This window comes from Episyrphus balteatus, chromosome 1 (assembly GCF_945859705.1).
Source record: "Episyrphus balteatus chromosome 1, idEpiBalt1.1, whole genome shotgun sequence".
Lineage (NCBI taxonomy): Eukaryota > Metazoa > Arthropoda > Insecta > Diptera > Syrphidae > Episyrphus > Episyrphus balteatus.
This window is the reverse complement of record NC_079134.1, coordinates 66743189-66764277: the sequence shown is the minus strand read 5'-3', so window position 1 is coordinate 66764277 and position 21089 is coordinate 66743189. Positions and strand designations below refer to the sequence as shown.

At 34.1% G+C, this 21089-nt stretch overlaps 1 protein-coding gene across 4 annotated transcripts in view; it reads left to right on the top strand.

The window, feature by feature from the left end:
- LOC129905672 (leucine-rich repeat-containing protein 15) overlaps positions 1-21089 on the top strand; it is a 364926-nt gene that overhangs the window by 116447 nt on the left and 227390 nt on the right. For 3 of the 4 annotated variants that reach the window (XM_055981210.1, XM_055981212.1, XM_055981213.1), the window contains exons 2-3: positions 5434-7491; positions 7552-7677. In XM_055981210.1, coding sequence (XP_055837185.1) covers positions 5498-7491; positions 7552-7677 — 2120 coding nt within the window. In that variant the 5' untranslated portion in view covers positions 5434-5497. Of the gene's footprint in view, positions 1-4629; positions 4804-5433; positions 7492-7551; positions 7678-21089 lie in introns of those variants that run through there. The other variant, XM_055981211.1, reaches the window with a different exon arrangement.

The window sequence follows — 21089 nt, the reverse complement described above, 5'->3', positions numbered from 1 at the left end:
TCTCCAGAAAAAAGTAGTGCAAACTCATACGCCAAAGCGGCAGCTACACCCGTAATAAATCATCCTGAACCTGACGCATTTTCTCAATGTTTGGCTTTAATCTTGTCAAAATTTGAGGATCAGGTCAAACTTAATAATAAAATATGTGATAGGCTAGCTAAAATTGAAGATTTTATTCGACCCCAACGGTATAGAAGAAAGCATGATGGAAAACCTTAAAATTATAACGTGGAATGCCAATGGATTATGGCAGAGACTTGGAGAACTAGAAATGGTTATACGGGAACAAGATATTGACATTTGTTTGATATCAGAAACCCATCTTAAAAGAGAATCAAATTTCAATATAAACGGTTTTTTAGATTACCACGCAATTCATCCATCGAACAAAGCAAGGGGCGGAGCATCATTATATATAAAAGAATGTATCAAACACTCGATTGGCTTAAAGCTTGAACTTGAATCGATGCAGCTTATAAGTGTGCAGGTTAAAACTAAACATGATGCATTGAATATTTCATCAATATACTGCCCTCCGCGGTACAAAATCGATAGAAATAAATTTTCAAACTTACTAAAATCACTTAGACCAACGTTAATCATTGGTGGCGATTTTAACGCTAAACACACGTTTTGGGGCTCTAGATGCATATCTCAAAAGGGCCGAGCATTATACGAAGCCGGTATGGAGAATAATTGTGACTTTCATTCTACTGGAAAACCAACTTATTGGCCGGCAGATTCCTACAAAATACCTGACCTGATTGATTTCTTTATAGTCAGGGGAATACCGTCAAATCGAATTAAAGTAACGGAATGCTTTGATCTTTTCTCTGACCACTCTCCCGTTATTCTCACAATGAGCGAAAGTCTTGTTAAAATTGAAATACCACCTAGGCTAACAAACGGTAAAACTAACTGGGAAGGCTTTAAGAAAGATATTGAGGATAATGTTGAATTAAGGGTATCACTACAAACACCTCTTGAGCTTGAAGCAGCGGTAGATAATTTTGTGAATATTATCCAAAAAGCCGCATGGAACAATACCCCTTGCCAAAGAGAAATTTCAGGGTACAAAGATGCTAAACATCCCCAAGAGATAAAAGACGTTCTTAAAGAAAAGCGCGCAAAAAATGGCAACAAACTCGTGCTCCTCAACACAAATCTAATTTAAATCACTTAAGTAATTTACTTAAAAAGATGATATCAGATTTCAAGAACCGCGAAGCTAAAAATTACCTTGAAAATTTGACGGCAGGTAAAGAATCTAACTACTCTCTATGGAAAGCTATAAAAGCCACGAAAAAACCTAAGATTCCAGCACCTCCGATTATGAAAGACCAAAATGAATGGGCAAGAAGCGACAAAGAGAAAGCAAACGTTTTTGCTGATTACCTAGAGGAAACATTCAAACCATTCAATGGGCAAGCATTGAATGATAGTATAAATATGAACACAAGTGAAAGCTTCCTCACAAGAAATGTTACGCTTGCCGAATTAAACAAAGAAATTAAGAAGCTAAAGTCAAAAAAAGCTCCAGGATACGACTTAATTACTGCGGAAATTCTTAAAATGCTCCCACGGAAAGGTTTAATAAACCTCCTATACATAATGAATGCCACTCTTAGGTTAGAATATATTCCAAACCAATGGAAAGTCGCAGAAGTAATAATGGTCTTGAAACCTGGCAAACCATCACATGAAAAGAAATCATACAGACCCATTTCACTGCTTCCTGTAGTATCAAAGGTTTTTCAGAGAATATTTTTGCAGCGCCTCCAGCCAATAATAGAAGAAAAAGGTCTTATACCTGAACACCAGTTTGGTTTTAGAAGCAAGCACTCGACGATTGATCAAGTACATAGAATCACCGATGTCATTGAGAAAGCTCTTGAAGAAAAGAAAATTTGTTCAGCGGTTTTTTTAGATGTGTCTCAAGCTTTTGATAAAGTATGGCACGACGGTCTCAAATTCAAGTTAAGACAAGTCCTACCTGAAGGACTCTTTATCATTCTTTGATAATATCTAGAGAGAAGAATTTTTCGCGTTAGGCACGGAAATGATTACTCAGACTTTAGGGAAATAGTGGCTGGGGTACCACAAGGTAGTGTTTTAGGTCCCATTATATTATGTACCTTCTATTCACACGCGATATACCTCAAACAGAAAACACAATTGTAGCTACTTTTGCTGACGACACCGCAATACTTGCAGTAGGCAAAACAATTAACAAAATGCAAAATGCTCTTAACAATGTCAATGAATGGACACAAACATGGCGAATAGCGCTTAACGAATTTAAGTCAGTCCACGTGGACTTTACATATAAGAAAATAAATAGACTACCTGTTTTTATTAATACTACTCAAGTCCCATTTGCAAACGAGGCAAAATATCTCGGGATGCATGTTAAAAATAAATGTGATCAGTTAAATATTAAGTTAAGAGAAATGTACTGGTTGCTCGGACAACATTCTAGACTTAGTATTGAAAACAAGTTATTAGTTTACAAGCAAGTACTTAAGCCTGTCTGGACATATGGTATTCAACTCTGGGGTTGTACCCGCGATACAAATTTAAATAGATTACAAACCTTTGAAAATAAATTATTAAGATCATTTGTAAATGCGCCGTGGTATATAAGAAACGAAGATCTTCACAGGGATCTTGGAATCCCCACGGTTCGCGAAGAAATAAAAACGTTTGCCCAAAAACATCGAAAACGGTTAGTCGAACATACTAATAGAACAATACTAGAAATACTCGACGAGACAAACTTAGTACGACGTTTGCGAAGGACTAAACCTTCCGATTTGGTACAGTGAAATTTTTCAATTTAATTCCTTTATTTCAAAATATCGGCATTGATTAATATAAATTTAAATGTTTAAGAGATTTTATTTGTTTAACTTCCTTTAAAGTATTTTTTTGATAACAAAATTTAAACCATTACTTAAATGATTTAATTTAAAACAAATGTTATTTATTTATTTTTAAATATCATCAGTAGGAACTTTCATCGGAAAGTTACCTACAAAACGTAACTTAACTTCGAGAAAGATAAATTGCTAGATAAGTTCCATCTGAACTTAGTTGCAATCGGGAGGAGGAGGTGGTTTAGAGTCCCACATATCTACAAGCACGCGTTTTCCGGGCCTCATAGAATCTTTTGAAGATTTCAACACCTACCCACGGACAAAAAAAAAAAAAAAAAAAAAAAAATTACCCAACTTCGACATCAATTTAAAGAATATGTTTTCATAACAACATGCTGTTTTAAAAATGTTTTCTAAAATAATATTTATTTCCAAATCAAACGATGTATTCTTTATGAAAATCAGTTCAAAATTGGCTTAACAAAAATTTTTTTGATTTAAACCTAGATATAAAAATTCGAACTTTTAGGCATAGAGCGAAAATGTTATTTTGGCATAACTTGGGCGCCAGGATTTTATAACGGGTTTCTGTAGAGGAGTTCAATACAAACATTTTTGTCTATGGGAGGGGGTCTATCTCCCCCCGTTTAGGTGTGAGGGGCAGTTTTCTAAAAAAAAAATATTAAAATAAAAACAATTATTAAAAAATAACGGCAACACTTACAGTAATAAATGATACCATTTCCGAAAGCAAAATTGTTTATTTAATTATAATTTTTAAATAAATATACTATAACCAATTGTTTTTGAAATAATCGATTTCAAAGTAAAAAAAAGGCGAACAAAAATGTTTAAAAACTCATTTTATACTATTTTTGTCTAGATAAAAAATTTACTCAAACAGAAAACTGCCTCAATTGATTCCTTATCGATCAGTGAAAACTATATGTTTCTATGTCTTCTAGTTTTTGAGGAAATTGAAAAATTATTTTATCAGATTTTTCTTTTTTCAAAATATTTTTTGTTTTTATTTTTCAATTATCGTAATCAGTGCAACTAGCTCTGATAGGTCTCCGGCCGCGTTTATTTTAAAACCTTGTTTTTGTAACACAGTGTTGTTAATTTTACTTTTAAACCTGAATTCGTTGAATAAAGTCATCCCTTAAAGTTTGTCACGTCTTTTAATTCCATTGCGATCTACAAAAAGCAAAACAAAAAAGGAATGTTACTCTTGCAATTCTCCGATTCGGGGCCCTTCTCCCTAACACATTTTTTCGGGAGATTTCGAAAGTCGAAACCGTAACAAATTTATTTAAAACAAATTACCACGCGCAAGAACACTATCTCAAAAACTTTCAAAAAAACGACATTTTTTGTTGTTCTAATGGGAATATCACAAAAACTTGATGTGATAAAATTTTTCATTAAGAAAAATAAAATAAAATTCACGACTGGGTCGCACGTACATGCCTTTGCAGTTCAAGTATCTATTTCTAAAATAACTATTGGATTTTAATTAAGTCTTGAGAAAAAAAAATTAAAAATTCGATGGTAAGAAAATTTAATATTTTTTTCATTTATTTTAAAAAACTTCGTTTTTTTAATTTTTTATTTACATTTTACACTTCTAAATGATAAAAAAATCGGCTTATTCTTCGATGAAATAAAGGACATTATATAAAAAATATTTCAATTTTTTCCCGTTTCCGAATTTTTGGAGAAAAATTAAAAACGAAGTTTTGTTCAAAGGTTAAAGCCATTTTCGAAAAAAAATGCAATAACAAGTTAGCTATGTACTTAAAAAAATAAATAAAAACCGAAATACCATATTTGCATTATACGTATTTTTTTAATTCGGTACAGCATAACGAGTGTGAAATTTAATCAAAAGCGTTAGAGCCGTTTTCAAGAAAATTTTGTATGGAAGGTATGTATATGTACTAAGGGAGATATTAAAAAACAAAAACAAAAAACTAACCTTGGAATTTACGAAAAAAAAACATCTGTACCAAATTTCAATAAAATCCGTCCACCCATTTAGTGTGTCACTACTAGTACAGATGGACGCACTGATGCATCAATGCACAGTGCGGGACACCCTGTGTAAATAATTAAAAAATATACGAATTAATAAATTGTAATTCGGCCATCCCATTTGCATTTTTAGGGCATTTTCACGCTTATTATGCAGTTTATCTCGTTGAAGAAGCAATATTTTTTCTTGAAACTTGGTGGGTCTTAAGGGCTCATGATAAAGTTGATGTTCTAGAAGTTTTAAGAAAAACTAATTCAAAATAGCTAAATTGTTAACAGACAAAGACGGTAACGGAGAAGACTTGTTCGCGTCTTCTCCGTTACCGCTTTATTTTCTAGAACATCAACTTTATCATAAGCCCTTACCTAAGACCTACCAAGTTGCAAAAAAAAAAGATTGCTTCTTCAACGGGATACACTGGAAAAAAAATCAATGTGTCTTCTCCGTTACTTTGGAATGGCCGAATTGTATTTTTTTGTATTCAAAAATATTTATGCACATAAATTTTTTGTTTCTTTTTAGATACAATGAATTCTCACAGTTGCAATATCATTCCAACTAGAACTACTAAACTTCAATCAGAAGAATGGAAATTTTATCAGAAATCACTCTAATCCTGGCCTTGTTTAGTGTTTCGAACTGCTTCGAAGCCAGGAAGGACGAACAACAACGAAATTCAACATGTACTTTTACGTCAATCACTGAGACTTCATCACAGTTCTCTCAACTCCACTGTGAAGATATAACTCTTATCGAACTGAGCAACAGTTATTTGACAGAAAATCACATCAACTATGAAAACGTCACATTGGTGCATTGCCCTATAACAAATTACGTAAATTTACAGCTGCATCAATTTCACTTCGCCAAGCATTTAAAATGGAGTAAAAGCAACATAACAGATGATAAAATCGAAACATTTCTCATGCAGTATGGAAATAACTTCAGAAATCTTATATCACTCGATTTGTCTTATAACGCACTAGATTGTGTAAAATGGATACATCCACATTTTATTCAAAAGCTTAATATTCTAAAACTTACTGCCAATGAAATCGAAACGGATAGTTGCAATTTCACTCATTTGTGTCAATTAAGCAATCTGCAGGAGTTGCACTTGGATCAAAATTTAATGAACACTTTAAATAACACTTTGTTGACTAACTTTAAAGATTTGAAAATTTTGAATGTATCATCTAATAATATCTCAGACATTCCAAGGAATACCTTTAACTTTACAATCAATTTGAGGCAATTGCTTATAAGTCGGAATAATGTATCAATATTACCTTTTCAATTATTTAAAACCATGCAACATCTCAATGTTTTAGACTTGTCATATAATCGCATTTTATCTTTGCCTGATAATTTTTTTGCGTTAAATATAGCTTTAAAAGAGTTGTTGTTGAAACATAATCTTTTGCAATCAATCGAAAGAAATGTATTTTTTGGCCTAAAAGAAATAAACACATTAGATTTGTCATACAACTCCATAGCTTATATTGATAAGAGAGCTTTTTACTCACTAGGAAGCCTGACTAAACTGAATCTTCGTCATAACAAATTGAGAATCATTCCTGCCTCTTTATTTCATCCATTACAAAATATTGTGAAACTAGACATAAGTGAAAATGGATTCACGCAACTGCCGAGTGGTTTGTTCAAGTATCAAAAATCATTGAATACGCTCTCCATCGATGGTACTAATTTAGAAAAACTAGGTAACTGGATCTCAAACTTTGACAATGAAGTTAATAGTAGAATCCTTAATAATTTAAATGTACTTTCAATGCAATATAATACAAAATTACAAATAATTCCAAAAATAATCTTCAAAAATGCTGTCAACATCACAGAACTATATTTGTCAAACAATGCGTTGGTTCATATAGCCTCTGAAGTTGGTGACCTAAAGAATCTGAAATTGTTGAACTTGAAAAACAACCGACTTACATATATTCCTGAATCTATAAGAAAACTTGAACACATTGAGTTTATTAGTCTGATCAACAACGATTATACATGTGATTGTAAGATGTACTGGCTTAGCGATTGGCTTACAAAAACAGTCCTTAATATTAATCAATCTTCTGAACAATGTTTTGATTGCAATTCTGAATATGATATGAACACAATAATTTCTCATTTGAAATGCCACCAAGGATATCCAGGAGATATGATACCTGTACTTAAGAATCTCCATTGCTTCAAACCAAGCATTTTGGAATCGTTTGACAACAGAATGCATATGCTTTACTCAACTGTAAACTTAGAATGTTCTTTTTCGGGTAGTCCTATACCCGATATTGTTTGGGTAACGCCAACAAATCATTTGCTAAGACACCGTGCAGATCCCGAAAAAGAACCAATGACTTTAAAGTACAATGGCATAAGGCAGAAAACATATGAGTTTGAAGATGAAAACAGCTTAAATAAAACAATTCAGCATCGATATATCTATAGTCATTATGCTTTGTACGAAAATGGATCTCTGCGAATATTTAATCTTTCACGAAGCGATAGTGGCATATATACATGCTATGCATTCAATTTGATGGGAAGTACTTCAGCAAGTATACGGTAATATTTTTCATATTTCGGCTTTTTATGATTGAATAATTAAATCTTTTTTGTAAGTAGGCTCTACATCGATCCTAATATATTTTACAAATTGAAAATTGAAAGTATCATGTTTGGAACTGCAGCTGCCACATTATTTTTGCTTCTAACGCTTTTCATACAAGGAATTCGAATGCTTTTAGCAAAGTGAGTAATGCTTATTGCTTATTTGACATTATATTAGACAAGGGCTCAGACAAACTTAAAATTTTTTATTATCATAAAGGCCCCAGCCCATAGAATCCGTTGCGTCCGTTCCGTCAATCCATCCGTTGAAGTTGAAGTTTGGGACAGAAAGGGGTGACCCATAGAATACGTCGTACGACGGATTGCTTTTTGACAGCTCACTTCAAATTCCGAGGTGTGTTCGATATTTTATCGCTGAATGTGCACTAAGGAAGTTCTGATGCAAGAAATTTTTAACTATTATTGTTGTTCTTTTTTTTAATAAAATAAAATGCGCGATTAGATTTCATGTAGGTACTTGCTCTTCAGTTAAAAACAATTTTTAATAACAGATTATCATTTGTAGATATGACTTTGGCATAGTAAAATTGAACTCTACAACAGAATTTGAGTATTTAATTGATATAATTTATAAGATACATCATTAAATGTTACTTTTATTACAATTAATTCACTAATGAATACTGAAATTTCACAACTCATAAAATCGGAGAAGAAAAGAACGCAGTTCATTTAGTTCTGAAATTCCCCGGTGTGCACTCTCAAACAGAAAAATGAACAGATCTATTGTTGACAACCAATGTCAAACCATACGACGGATGAAAAAGTAGAAAGTTGGGCAACTTCTTCCGTCGAAACCGTCCGTCTCCGTCCGATCCGTCGCTTATGGGTCGCTTCCCATAAGAACGTGTGTATTTTATCGAGCTGTCAGTCAAAAACTTCGACGGAACGGACGCAACGGATTCTATGGGCTGGGGCCTTAAGTAAACGCATTGGTCCCCGTTTCCGCGCTATAACATCACCTACATCAATTACATCATACAAGAGCTAAAATCTAAGGTCTTGACTTCAAACCGCACGGGCTAGAAATTTCACCAATTTGTAAACTATGTTATAGAAATCAAAATGAAGACATCTACCACTTCATAGATACTCGTAGTTATCTATAAGATTCTGCTTGAATTGAAAAGGCTTTACTTTTAAAAGAGCTTTTTATCATTTTCTGAAATCAAGAATATTTTAAACGACAGTGATGGTTGGAGTAATATTTAATTTTTTGGATCATGCCTAGATATCGAAAAAGTTTTATTTTCTCCTAAGTTTTTGCTAGCCATCTTCAATGATAACTTTACCTTACTGTTTCTAGTAAATTTGAATTTATTAAACAAAGTATTCATAGCACATTGTTACATAGATTAAAATGTTAAAATTGAAATCACAAAAAAAAAATGTACGAATAGTTTCCGTTTTCAGTTATATTTGAACAACAACAACATCTTGAAGGTGCTACCACAAAGTGTTTATGGCTAGAATTACAGCACTGTTTTACGTATGCCAATCCGATCATCAGACTCCTTAATTCCATTTGTGTGTAATTTTTCATTTAATTTGAAAAAACCTATTCCGTCACACTTGAGCATTGGCGTAGATAGGGGGGGGGGAATCAGGGGGATGTATCCCGCCCATTTTGATCGATAATTGTTTAACATAACCAGTCATGAACAAATAATGTCGTTTTCTATTGACTTTTGAGATTTTTGTGTAAAATTCTCAGATTTTCCACTGCAAATAGAATATGAAATCTAGTTTTGTAATTGTGTGCGAAATCTGTGCGTATAAAAAAAATAAAACAACAACAAATGTTCAGACAAATGTCAAACAGAGGAGTGTGTGTGAAAGTGCGTGTGTTTGTATGCGTGAATCTTGATAAAAATCCAGAATCAGATTCTTGAATCTCAGATTCATTTTTTGTCATTTTTTTGAATCTCAAGACGCAAATAGATCATGAAATCTGAGATTTGTCCACTATTTCCCCTCTTCACCCCCCCTTTCATCTGTCAAATTCACAAATCTCATTCTGAGATTCGTCAATAGAAAACGACATAAGTTAGAGAAACGCACTCTGAAATTTAGTCCGACAACTCATTTTCGAAAGTGTTCGAAGATGTGAAAAAATAGGTGAAGTCCTTTACATTGGCGTTAAACATAAGATAATAGTGAATCGACAAAAGAATCGTTCGAACCCTTCCCTTCAAGCAAAAAAACGGAGTTCAGAAAAGACAAAAGACCTCCGACCGAGAAAAACGGGGTTGCACTCACACACATGCAACTTTTTGTGTATGAACACAAAGTCGAAGGAGAATCGTGGTGAAAAAGTGAGAAAAGGAAAACGAACGTAGGAAAGACAAAGACAACAAGACAAGGTATAATGCGTCATTTTGTTATTAAGGCCCCAGCCCATAGAATCCGTTGCGTCCGTTCCGTCGAAGTTTTTGACTGACAGCTCGATAAAATACACACGTTCTTATGGGAAGCGACCCATAAGCGACGGATCGGACGGAGACGGACGGTTTCGACGGAAGAAGTTGCCCAACTTTCTACTTTTTCATCCGTCGTATGGTTTGACATTGATTGTCAACAATAGATCTGTTCAATTTTCTGTTTTAGAGTGCACACCGGGGAATTTCAGAACTTAATGAACTGCGCTCTTTTCTTCTCCGATTTTATGAGTTGTGAACTTTCAGTATTCATTAGTGAATTAATTGTTATAAAAGTAACATTTAATGATATATCTAATAAATTATATCAATTAAATACTAAAATTCCGTTGTAGAGCTCAATTTTACTATGCCAAAGTCATATCTACAAATGATAATCTGTTATTAAAAATTGTTTTTAACTGAAGAGCAAGTACCTACATGAAATCTAGTCGCGCATTTTATTTTATTAAAAAAAAGAACAACAATAATAGTTAAAAATTTCTTGCATCAGAACTTCCTTAGTGCATATTCAGCGATAAAATATGGAACACACCTCGGAATTTGAAGTGAGCTGTCAAAAAGCAATCCGTCGTACGACGTATTCTATGGGTCACCCCTTTCTGTCCCAAACTTCAACTTCAACGGATGGATTGACGGAACGGACGCAACGGATTCTATGGGCTGGGGCCTTTATTTGTCGTTTGTTGCAGTATCTCGTCGGTGGTCGTGCCTCGTTCCTAAACTAAATACATTGTTTTATTAATATGGAAAATTTTATTTCAAAAAAAGGTACCTATGAATTGCTGAACGTGCTTCTGCGATTTTATAATTAATAATTTATCATTTTGTTGTTTTTCAAGGAGTTCAATAATTTTTTTTTTTGTCCGTGGGTAGGTGTTGAAATCTTCAAAAGATTCTATGAGGACCGGAAAACGCGTGCTCATAGACATGTGGGACTCTTAACCACCAAAACCACCTCCTCCTCCCGATTGCAACTAAGTTCAGATGGAACTTATCTAGCAATTTATCTTTCTCGAAGTTAAGCTACGTGTTGTAGGTAAGCTTACGATGAAAGCTCCCACTGATGATATTTAAAAATAAATAAATAACATTTGTTTTAAATTAAATCATTTAAGTAATGGTTTAAATTTTGGTATCAAAAAAAAACATTTTAAAGGAAGTTAAACAAATAAAATCTTTAAAACATTTAAATTTATATTAAAAAATGCCGATATTTTGAGATAAAGGAATTAAATTAAAAAATTTCACTGTACCAAATCGGAAGGTTTAGTCCTTCGCAAACGTCGTACTAAGTTTGTCTCGTCGAGAATTTCTAGTATTGTTATATTAATATGTTCGACTAACCGTTTTCTATGTTTTTGGGCAAACGTTTTTAAAAAGGAGTTCAATAATGATACGCTAGCTGAGAACTTTCACCCTAACCTAAACTTCCCACAACGCACAACAGCTACAATATTCTTCAATGATGCAAATTCTCCAGCAGCTGTATCAACGAATACAATAAAATAAAATTTTGTTTTAAAAAACAAAAACAATAAAAAAAATTTAAGAAAAAGAAAATAATTCGTGTTTTGTTTTGTTTGCAAATGCTTCCAAATGTCAAGCGCCATTTTTTTTCCATTGCAATGCCGGGCGTCATTCATTCCGACTTCGCCTCCGTTTTCTCGGAATGGAGATTTTCACCTCACCAATACATATGCAATCGACTTCGCGGTGATTATAATTTCCATACTAATTTGAGCCGCCTTCGGACCCGTTACTGAGCCGAAGTCGGACTCAGCTCCGCCTGAGGCGGAGCGGATTCGGACCGGGGTCGGACTTGTTTGCTTGAAGGGTTCGGTCCAAAGTACAGAGGAGAATATTTTCGTGTTACTGTTTTCAATCCTTTTTTCTATTTCTATGTAATGGGCTTTGGAGAAAAATATACAAACCATGAAAACATGCTAGAAGGTTTTCGGTTCTATCCAAGGATTCTTCGTCTGAAATTGACAAAGCACCTATAAAATTTTATAAAGCTTTCGAGTTTTACCAGACATTTGGCTGCAGCACCACCATCTATTCTTCCACAGAGAAAACTAGACAACATAAAATAGAACAAAAACAATAAAATTTCCTTATGGTTTTCGTCCAAGAAGGAAATATAAATTAAACAATCGAGGTTGCCTTATTGTTTTTAAATATGCACTTCTAGGGTAAAGTAAAAAAATACGATCATGTCGGGGATCGAACTTCAAGTCTCTAGTCGAACATCTGCCACCTATACCAACTCACTATAGAAATATTGGTCACAATTTTTGTTCTTGTGCTAAGTTGACAAAAATATGAAATTTTTACTAAAATTTTAAAAAGATTTTCTTCATGAAAATAATAAGAAATCTCTATGGAAAAACCTTAGCCCTGTTTTTTCTATAACTGCGTAGCTACTAGCACAGATAATATAAGCCCTGTTCCATTGAAGGTGGTAGTTTACTCATGAGTAGAAATCTATTACAACAACTACACATTCCTATCTCCTTGAGTAGAACATAGAGAAAGGAATACCTAGAGACGCGACTTCGGTTTGTTTTTCTCTTCCACCCTACAAGCTGCAATGAGAGAAAAAACTCCACTTTGCTTATATGTGGTAGTTTTCCCGTGCATTTTAAATGGCACCAACACATTCAACTGTGGAGTTTTTCTCAAAACAATAATTTAAGTGCTCATTAGACGAATTAATTCATAGAATAAAAATAATAAATTCAAAACACGAACCTTTACTTTTATTTCTGTACAAATTTATTGAGCTATTTAAGCTCGGATAGCTCAATCAAGTTCGTACACAAACCAAAATCATGATTAAATTCAAAACACGAACCCGTTTGTGAGGGTATCTACTGTCGAAAGGAAGGTATTAAACACAGTACACATAAAAAGGTAATATATTCCGAAGTGACATCCCTTCAAGCAAACAGGTCCGACCTCGGTCCGAATCCGCTCCGCCTGAGGCGGAGCTGAGTCCGACTTTGGATCAGAAACTGGTCCGAAGGCGGCTCAAATTAGTATGGAAATTATAATCACCGCGAAGTCGATTGCATATGTATTGGTGTGGTGAAAATCTTCATTCCGAGAAAATGGAGCCGAAGGCGGACCTGAGTCGGAGCAGCGAAAACCTACCAGAAAGAGGAATAAAAAAGGGATGACGTTTCGCATTTGCGACCAAAAAAAGAACTAGATTTTTTTTTTTTCACTGAAACTGTTTTTTTTATTTAATTTTGGCAAACGAAATTTTCACAATATATACAATATAAAATAGAATACATTTTTTCATTTTATTTTATTTGTTGTTGCTGCTGTTGTTGGTGTTTCTTTAGATGCCCAATCGCATGTTTCACCTTCTGCCTTTTTCTTCATAATTAGAGATTACATCTACAACACAAACAGAAACACATCATTTTAATCCAAACACTTTGAGCGATATATACAACATACCTTTTTTTGTTTCCATATTGTTAATAGTTTAATATAATTGTTTATAATTACACTTATATTTTATTAACAACGACACGAGACACGACGCGACTAAACACACACAACAAAAAATAACAAAATGACGCTTTTGCTTTTGTTGGCTATGTCTGTCTACTTTTTTTTCCTTTTCTCAGTTTTCACCACGATTCTCTTAGACTTTGTGTTCATACACAAAAAGTTGCAAGTGTGTGAGTGCAACCCCGCTTTTCTCGGTCGGAGGTCGGACTATCTTTTCTGGACTCCGTTTTCTTGCTTGAAGGGATTGGTCGCCAAATTGTCAAAACATGACAATTTGGCGACCAATGTCAACTACCGAATTCTTAATTGTTTAAATTACCAACGAAAAACGCACAAAATCCGAAAAACCACGCACTCAACTAATTTTTTAACAATTATTTACCATTTTCCGAGACGAAACACGCAGAAAATTTGTTATTTTTCAATTTATATTTTTTTCAAATGACATTTTATAAATTAAAACCAAAACAATTTTCCTGTTAACTACGATTGAAATATAAAAATTAAAGGCTGGCCTGACAGATTGGTGCCCATTTTTTTACAAACAAATTTTGACATTTTTCGGAATATATTACCTTATTATGTGTACTGTGGGTATTAAACGCATTATACCATCAACAAAAATACCAAGACTGGAAACTATGCGGTCAACTGACGTTTGCCTACAAGCTGCGAGGTGTGGTAAATGTCGTGAACCTATCGTTGTGTTCGTGTCCGATGTGTGGTGAATGTCGTGAATCTATAAATGTGTGCGTATTAACGTCACTTAACAACGTGGTGGCTTTCACATATATTCACAGACAACACTGTACGCAAAAGGGTTTTGGGGGGAAAGACGTACGAAAGTTTCCAGTCTTGGTATTTTTTTTTTCTATATAATTTTGCCACGGACAGCCAAGAACCAATCTTTTTTTTTCTTTTCTCTCTTTTAAAGCGGTTGAGCGAACGAGCGGTCTAATGACGTTTGCCTACAAGCTGCGAGGTGTGGTGAATGTCGTTAATATATCGTTGTGTTCCTGTTCGATGTGTGGTGAATGTAGTGAATCACCACACCAATACATATGCAATCGACTTCGCCGTGATTATAATTTCCATACTAATTTGAGCCGCCTTCGGACCCGTTTCTGAGACGAAGTCGGACTCAGCTCCGCCTGAGGCGGAGTGGATTCGGACCGAGGTCGGACTTGTTTGCTTGAAGGGCAGAACAGTTTAGCACAGAAAAAAACTAAATGAACAGCAAATAGCTGTACTTTTTTGTCTTGTGTATTGTATACACAAGACAAAACAAAGCCATCATAAACAAACTAAACCTAGACTGGAAACTTTCGTACGTCTTACCCCCCAAAACCCTTTTGTGTACAGTGTTGTCTATGAATATATAATATGAAAGCCACCACGTTGGTAAATGACGTTAACACGCACACATTTATAGATTAACGACATTCACGACATTCAGCACACCTCGCAGCTTGTAGGCAAACGTCAGTTGCCCGCCGAGTTTCCAGTCTTGGTATTTTTTGTTTATGGGTCAGAGTGTCTTTTCTGAACTCCGTTTTCTTGCTTGAAGGGTAGTTTGCTGTTCATTGACAAATCTAGAACAATTTAGAACAGGATTTTCTGTTCTTGCTTTTGAGTCAGATCAGGTTAGAACAGATTCGTGAAAAGTGTCAAAAGCAAAGCTGTCATTTTTTGTTTTTGTTTTGATTTAATTGTGCGAATATTTCTCGAGAGCTCGTTTTTTTATAACTAAAAACAATTTTAAATTATATTTTTCGTAGCGAAAACACAAAATAGAAAAAATAAACGAGAAACGATAAATAAAAAATTCGTATAATTTACAATTTGTTGTTTTTTTTTTATTTTGACAACTAACGTTTAAATGACTGTTCTAACTTGTTCTAACGTTTCTCACGAAACTGTCCTGTCCTGTCCTGTTCTGATCTAGAAAAATCCTTGTTGAACGTACTTAATGTATGATGTATCTTTGTTTTTTTTTTTTTTTGATGAATGCGTAATGGGTTGTGTTGTGGGCAGCGTTGTGGTCGCCGCCTCTCACAGTGGGACGATCCATAGCAATAAATAAAAAAATAGAATATCATTGCGGTACTTTTGGGTGATTGGTCATCCCAAATATATTTAGGTTCTAACTGCATCAAAATTATTTGCATTGTCCAATTAGTGCAAAAGTTGTAGACCGCCAAACATTGTCAAGTTGATTTTTTTTTCGTGTTGAAAAATCAGGTTGTAATTTGTATGACTTGAAAAATTTTGTGTGCTGTAAGAAATCAATTTAATAATGGATAATAACAGTCATCAAGGTATTTAAATTAATATTTAATAACAAACACATTCATTTGTTGTTGTGTTATATTTTTGTTCGCGATTTACCAAGAGTGGATAGAAATTTTTTTTTCTTGACTTTAAGAAGGATTTTCTTTTTTACACCTAAAAGGCTCTCTGGGGTTTTTATGGTTTTACACTCAGTAAAGTGTCCCTTAAATGAATCAAGAAAAAAAAACCCTTATTTCAAAAACAGAAGAGGTGAAAGCTCAAATAATAGTACAGGTCAAATAGGTATTAAAAAAAAAATTGTTACACTCATGAAACTTGGCCAAAAGTTTGCTTTTGGAATAAGAACCAAGTACAAAAAAGTCTATAAAAAAAAATTGTGTGGAAGGGTGTTTTTTCGCGGACAAAAGGAGGGGTGAAGGTAAAAAACATACTGAAAAAAAATTGTTTGTGGAATATCATCATATGACACATGTTTTCAAAGTATTTTTTTTATGCTGAATCCAATGACATAAAAATAAAGTCAATACGATTGCTCTAGGAAAAGTTATTGCCGATTAAAAACAAGGGTGCTTGTTTTTTGACTTCAACAAGTAAAATATAACCGAAACCCATGTGAAAAACATGCTACAGTAATAAAATTCGGGATGAAGGTTTTAGATAAAGCAGGGACAAAGGATTCATAAAGTTCTTAAAATTATTTTTGGTAAAAGGGTGTTTTTTTGATAGGTTAAGTTGTGTGTGAGGAAGGTATCATAACAGCTGACTTAAATTTTATTAATTTTTAAAACTTGGTGTAAATGTTTTGGTTGGTATAAGAACTAAGAATCTATAAAGTGTACAAAATTATCTTGAGTGAAAGGGTGTTTTTATTTAAGAAATGATGAAATTCGGAATTAGTACCACAAAAACTAGGAAAAAGTTATTACGTCAATGAAAATTGGTAAAAATGTTTCATTTATAACAGAAACCAAGAACCCAAACAGTCTATACAAACATTTTAGGTTAAAGGGTGTTTTTATGGGAAATAGGAAAAAATCCGCGATAAGTCCGATAAAATCAATGGTATAAATGGTACCCTTACGAAATTCATTAAATATGTTCTCTTTCCATTAGGAATTACGAATAATGTAAGTCTAAAAATTTTTTTTATGTGGAAGGGTGTTTTTTTTAGAAGTAAAGAAAATATGGGTATGAAAAAGTGTGTATTACTAGAGTAATATTAGTGGTACACTATTGAAATTTAGCAATTATGTTACTTTTAAGATAAGAAACAAGAATATAAAGTGTCTATAAAAATATCATGGTTATTAGGGTGTTTTTTTGAGTGAAAACAAAAATGATGGGTCACCCTAATGAAATTTGGTAAAAACATTGATTTTGGGATAGAAAGCAAGAATAAAGAGTTTTCATAAAAAAAATTTTGGTGAAAAGGTGTTTTTTTCGAAGAGACAGTAAAATCTGCAATTGGTCCCAATATGGTCTGAATATAACTAAAGCTATACTTGATTGCGTAAGCGAAAACATCAGCTTAAAATAAAAAAATGCTCCTTAAATCAATATTATTTATAACATTTCACCGGTTTTATCGAAGATGATGAGATTAAATTCTATAAAAATACAAATACAGTTGTCAAATTTTCGGTCAAAAAGTTCAGATATATCAAATTGTGATCGAGATATAATACCAATATTTATCAAAAAGTTATAAAGTCCTTATTTTTCCCCTAGAACTAAGCCCGGATGTCTTAATTTATACCTCCGAAATTGACATTGAATAAAAAGTTTTGTTTCTTTATCTTGTTATTTTCTTTTTTGTTTGAATATTCAAATTACAATATTTTAATATCTATGCTATTGTTAGTATTATTTTACATAAATTAAAATTTACTAATAGAAGAGAAATAAAATGCACGACTGGGTCGCACGAACTTGCTCTTAGAGTTCAAGTTGCTTAAATTTTTAAGATTTTTTATATAGAAACTTGGGAAATGTAGGTACCTATATAAAAACAAAAAAAAAAAAATAAAATTCTTTTTTCAAAAAAATAAAACAATATCTGAAATCAAATCGCCCCACAAAACAAGTTGCAGTTTTATTTGATTTATTATGGTGCATTTTTAGAAAAAAAATTTTCAAAATCGTTAGAGCCGTTTTTTAAAAAACTAATTTTTTATAAATAATTTTTTGAAAAAAAAGTTTAAAAACAAAATTGGTATGCCATTTTGTAGAAATAACTAATCAACATCTAAAAACAAAATTTCAAAAAAATTCAATGCACCGTTTTTGAAAATTTGATTTTTCAAAAAAAAAATTTTCAAAATTTTTTTAAAAATCCAAAAAGGATTTTTTTCAAAATTTTATTTTTGGCTTATGTTTAAATTATATAAATGCTTATGTATAAATTTATAATTTCGTTGAAATACAACAAGTAGTTTTGCAGAAAATCCGATGAAAAAAGCGGTCCTATGGCAGGTACCGTTAATAATGATTTTCAAAAAAAAATTTTTTCTTCGAAAGATATACCTTGTTTAAAAACTAACACTTGAATTTTTTTAACAAAATCGTTGGAGCCGTTTTCGTGAAATTAAACTTTTCCGAAATTTTTGTATGACAGGTACCGTTATTTTTGGTCCAAAAAAATTAATCCCAAAAACCCCTCTGAAGAGTCTCCAAAAACTGCTACATAGCAAGTTTGGAGTCAATCGGTCCATCCGTTTAGGCTCTAATTCCTTATACAGACAGACAGACAGACTGACAGACTGACAGACTGACAGACTGACAGACTGACAGACTGACAGACTGACAGACTGACAGACTGACAGACTGACAGACTGACAGACTGACAGACTGACAGACTGACAGACTGACAGACTGACAGACTGACAGACTGACAGACTGACAGACTGACAGACTGACAGACTGACAGACTGACAGACTGACAGACTGACAGACTGACAGACTGACAGACTGACAGACTGACAGACTGACAGACTGACAGACTGACAGACTGACAGACTGACAGACTGACAGACTGACAGACTGACAGACTGACAGACTGACAGACTGACAGACTGACAGACTGACAGACTGACAGACTGACAGACTGACAGACTGACAGACTGACAGACTGACAGACTGACAGACTGACAGACTGACAGACTGACAGACTGACAGACTGACAGACTGACAGACTGACAGACTGACAGACTGACAGACTGACAGATTGACAGACTGACAGACTGACAGACTGACAGACTGACAGACTGACAGACTGACAGACTGACAGACTGACAGACTGACAGACTGACAGACTGACAGACTGACAGACTGACAGACTGACAGACTGACAGACTGACAGACTGACAGAATGACAGACTGACAGACTGACAGACTGACAGACTGACAGACTGACAGACTGACAGACTGACAGACTGACAGACTGACAGACTGACAGACTGACAGACTGACAGACTGACAGACTGACAGACTGACAGACTGACAGACTGACAGACTGACAGACTGACAGACTAACAGACTGACAGACTGACAGACTGACAGACTGACAGACTGACAGACTGACAGACTGACAGACTGACAGACTGACAGACTGACAGACTGACAGACTGACAGACTGACAGACTGACAGACTGACAGACTGACAGACTGACAGACTGACAGACTGACAGACTGACAGACTGACAGACTGACAGACTGACAGACTGACAGACTGACAGACTGACAGACTGACAGACTGACAGACTGACAGACTGACAGACTGACAGACTGACAGACTGACAGACTGACAGACTGACAGACTGACAGACTGACAGACTGACAGACTGACAGACTGACAGACTGACAGACTGACAGACTGACAGACTGACAGACTGACAGACTGACAGACTGACAGACTGACAGACTGACAGACTGACAGACTGACAGACTGACAGACTGACAGACTGACAGACTGACAGACTGACAGACTGACAGACTGACAGACTGACAGACTGACAGACTGACAGACTGACAGACTGACAGACTGACAGACTGACAGACTGACAGACTGACAGACTGACAGACTGACAGACTGACAGACTGACAGACTGACAGACTGACAGACTGACAGACTGACAGACTGACAGACTGACAGACTGACAGACTGACAGACTGACAGACTGACAGACTGACAGACTGACAGACTGACAGACTGACAGACTGACAGACTGACAGACTGACAGACTGACAGACTGACAGACTGACAGACTGACAGACTGACAGACTGACAGACTGACAGACTGACAGACTGACAGACTGACAGACTGACAGACTGACAGACTGACAGACTGACAGACTGACAGACTGACAGACTGACAGACTGACAGACTGACAGACTGACAGACTGACAGACTGACAGACTGACGGACAGACGGACTTCCGGGACCCACTTTTTTGGCATTGTCTATCATCGTAATGTCATGGAAAAATGTTATCTCAACTTTTTTTTTTTTTTGTACGAATGCATAACTTGATAAATAGTACCTATATCGCAAGTAAAAATGTTAATAAAAAGGAATTCCTAAAAAAAGTTCGCTGCTCAACTCTTTTAATTAAATAAAAATGAATTTCCTTGCTAAAACTTATCCATTTATTTGGTTTTTATGTTCAATTCATAGATTTAATTAGACGTCTTAATTCAATTTTGTGTCACTTAAACACAAAAATCCTGTTTTTTTACGATTTCTGTCAAAAGTAGACCTATCGAAAAAAGTTAAATCCAAAAGTTGTAGATAGTATAAATGTCCACAACTTTTACTCAAACCATTTTTTTATATAACTTCAAAAATTTTGAAAAAAAAGCAAAATTATGATTTTTATTTTTATGTTTTAGAAAAATGATTGGATTTTTACAAAACTTGGTTAAAAATTACTTTATGTTTTCTGTTTTTTGAGCAAAAAGTTAATTTTTGGATTTTTGACGATTTTAATTTGAAAAAATAGCCTATTTTTCAATCAAAAAAGTTACCGACAAAATTTTTGATTTTTGAAAAGTTTGGAATGCAGTTATTTAGATTAAAACCTTTTATTTAAGATTATGTGGAAAAACTATACTTTTGTTGAAGAAAATATTGAGAACAAAAAAAAGATTTTAAGATCGATTTTTCCGTAAATGGCAGCCATATTGGCGAGAAATAATTTTCCATAGAAACCAAATTATACTTTTCTAATGGCTTTTCACCTTCTTAATTTGAATCTAGAATGAGAATAACTATAACG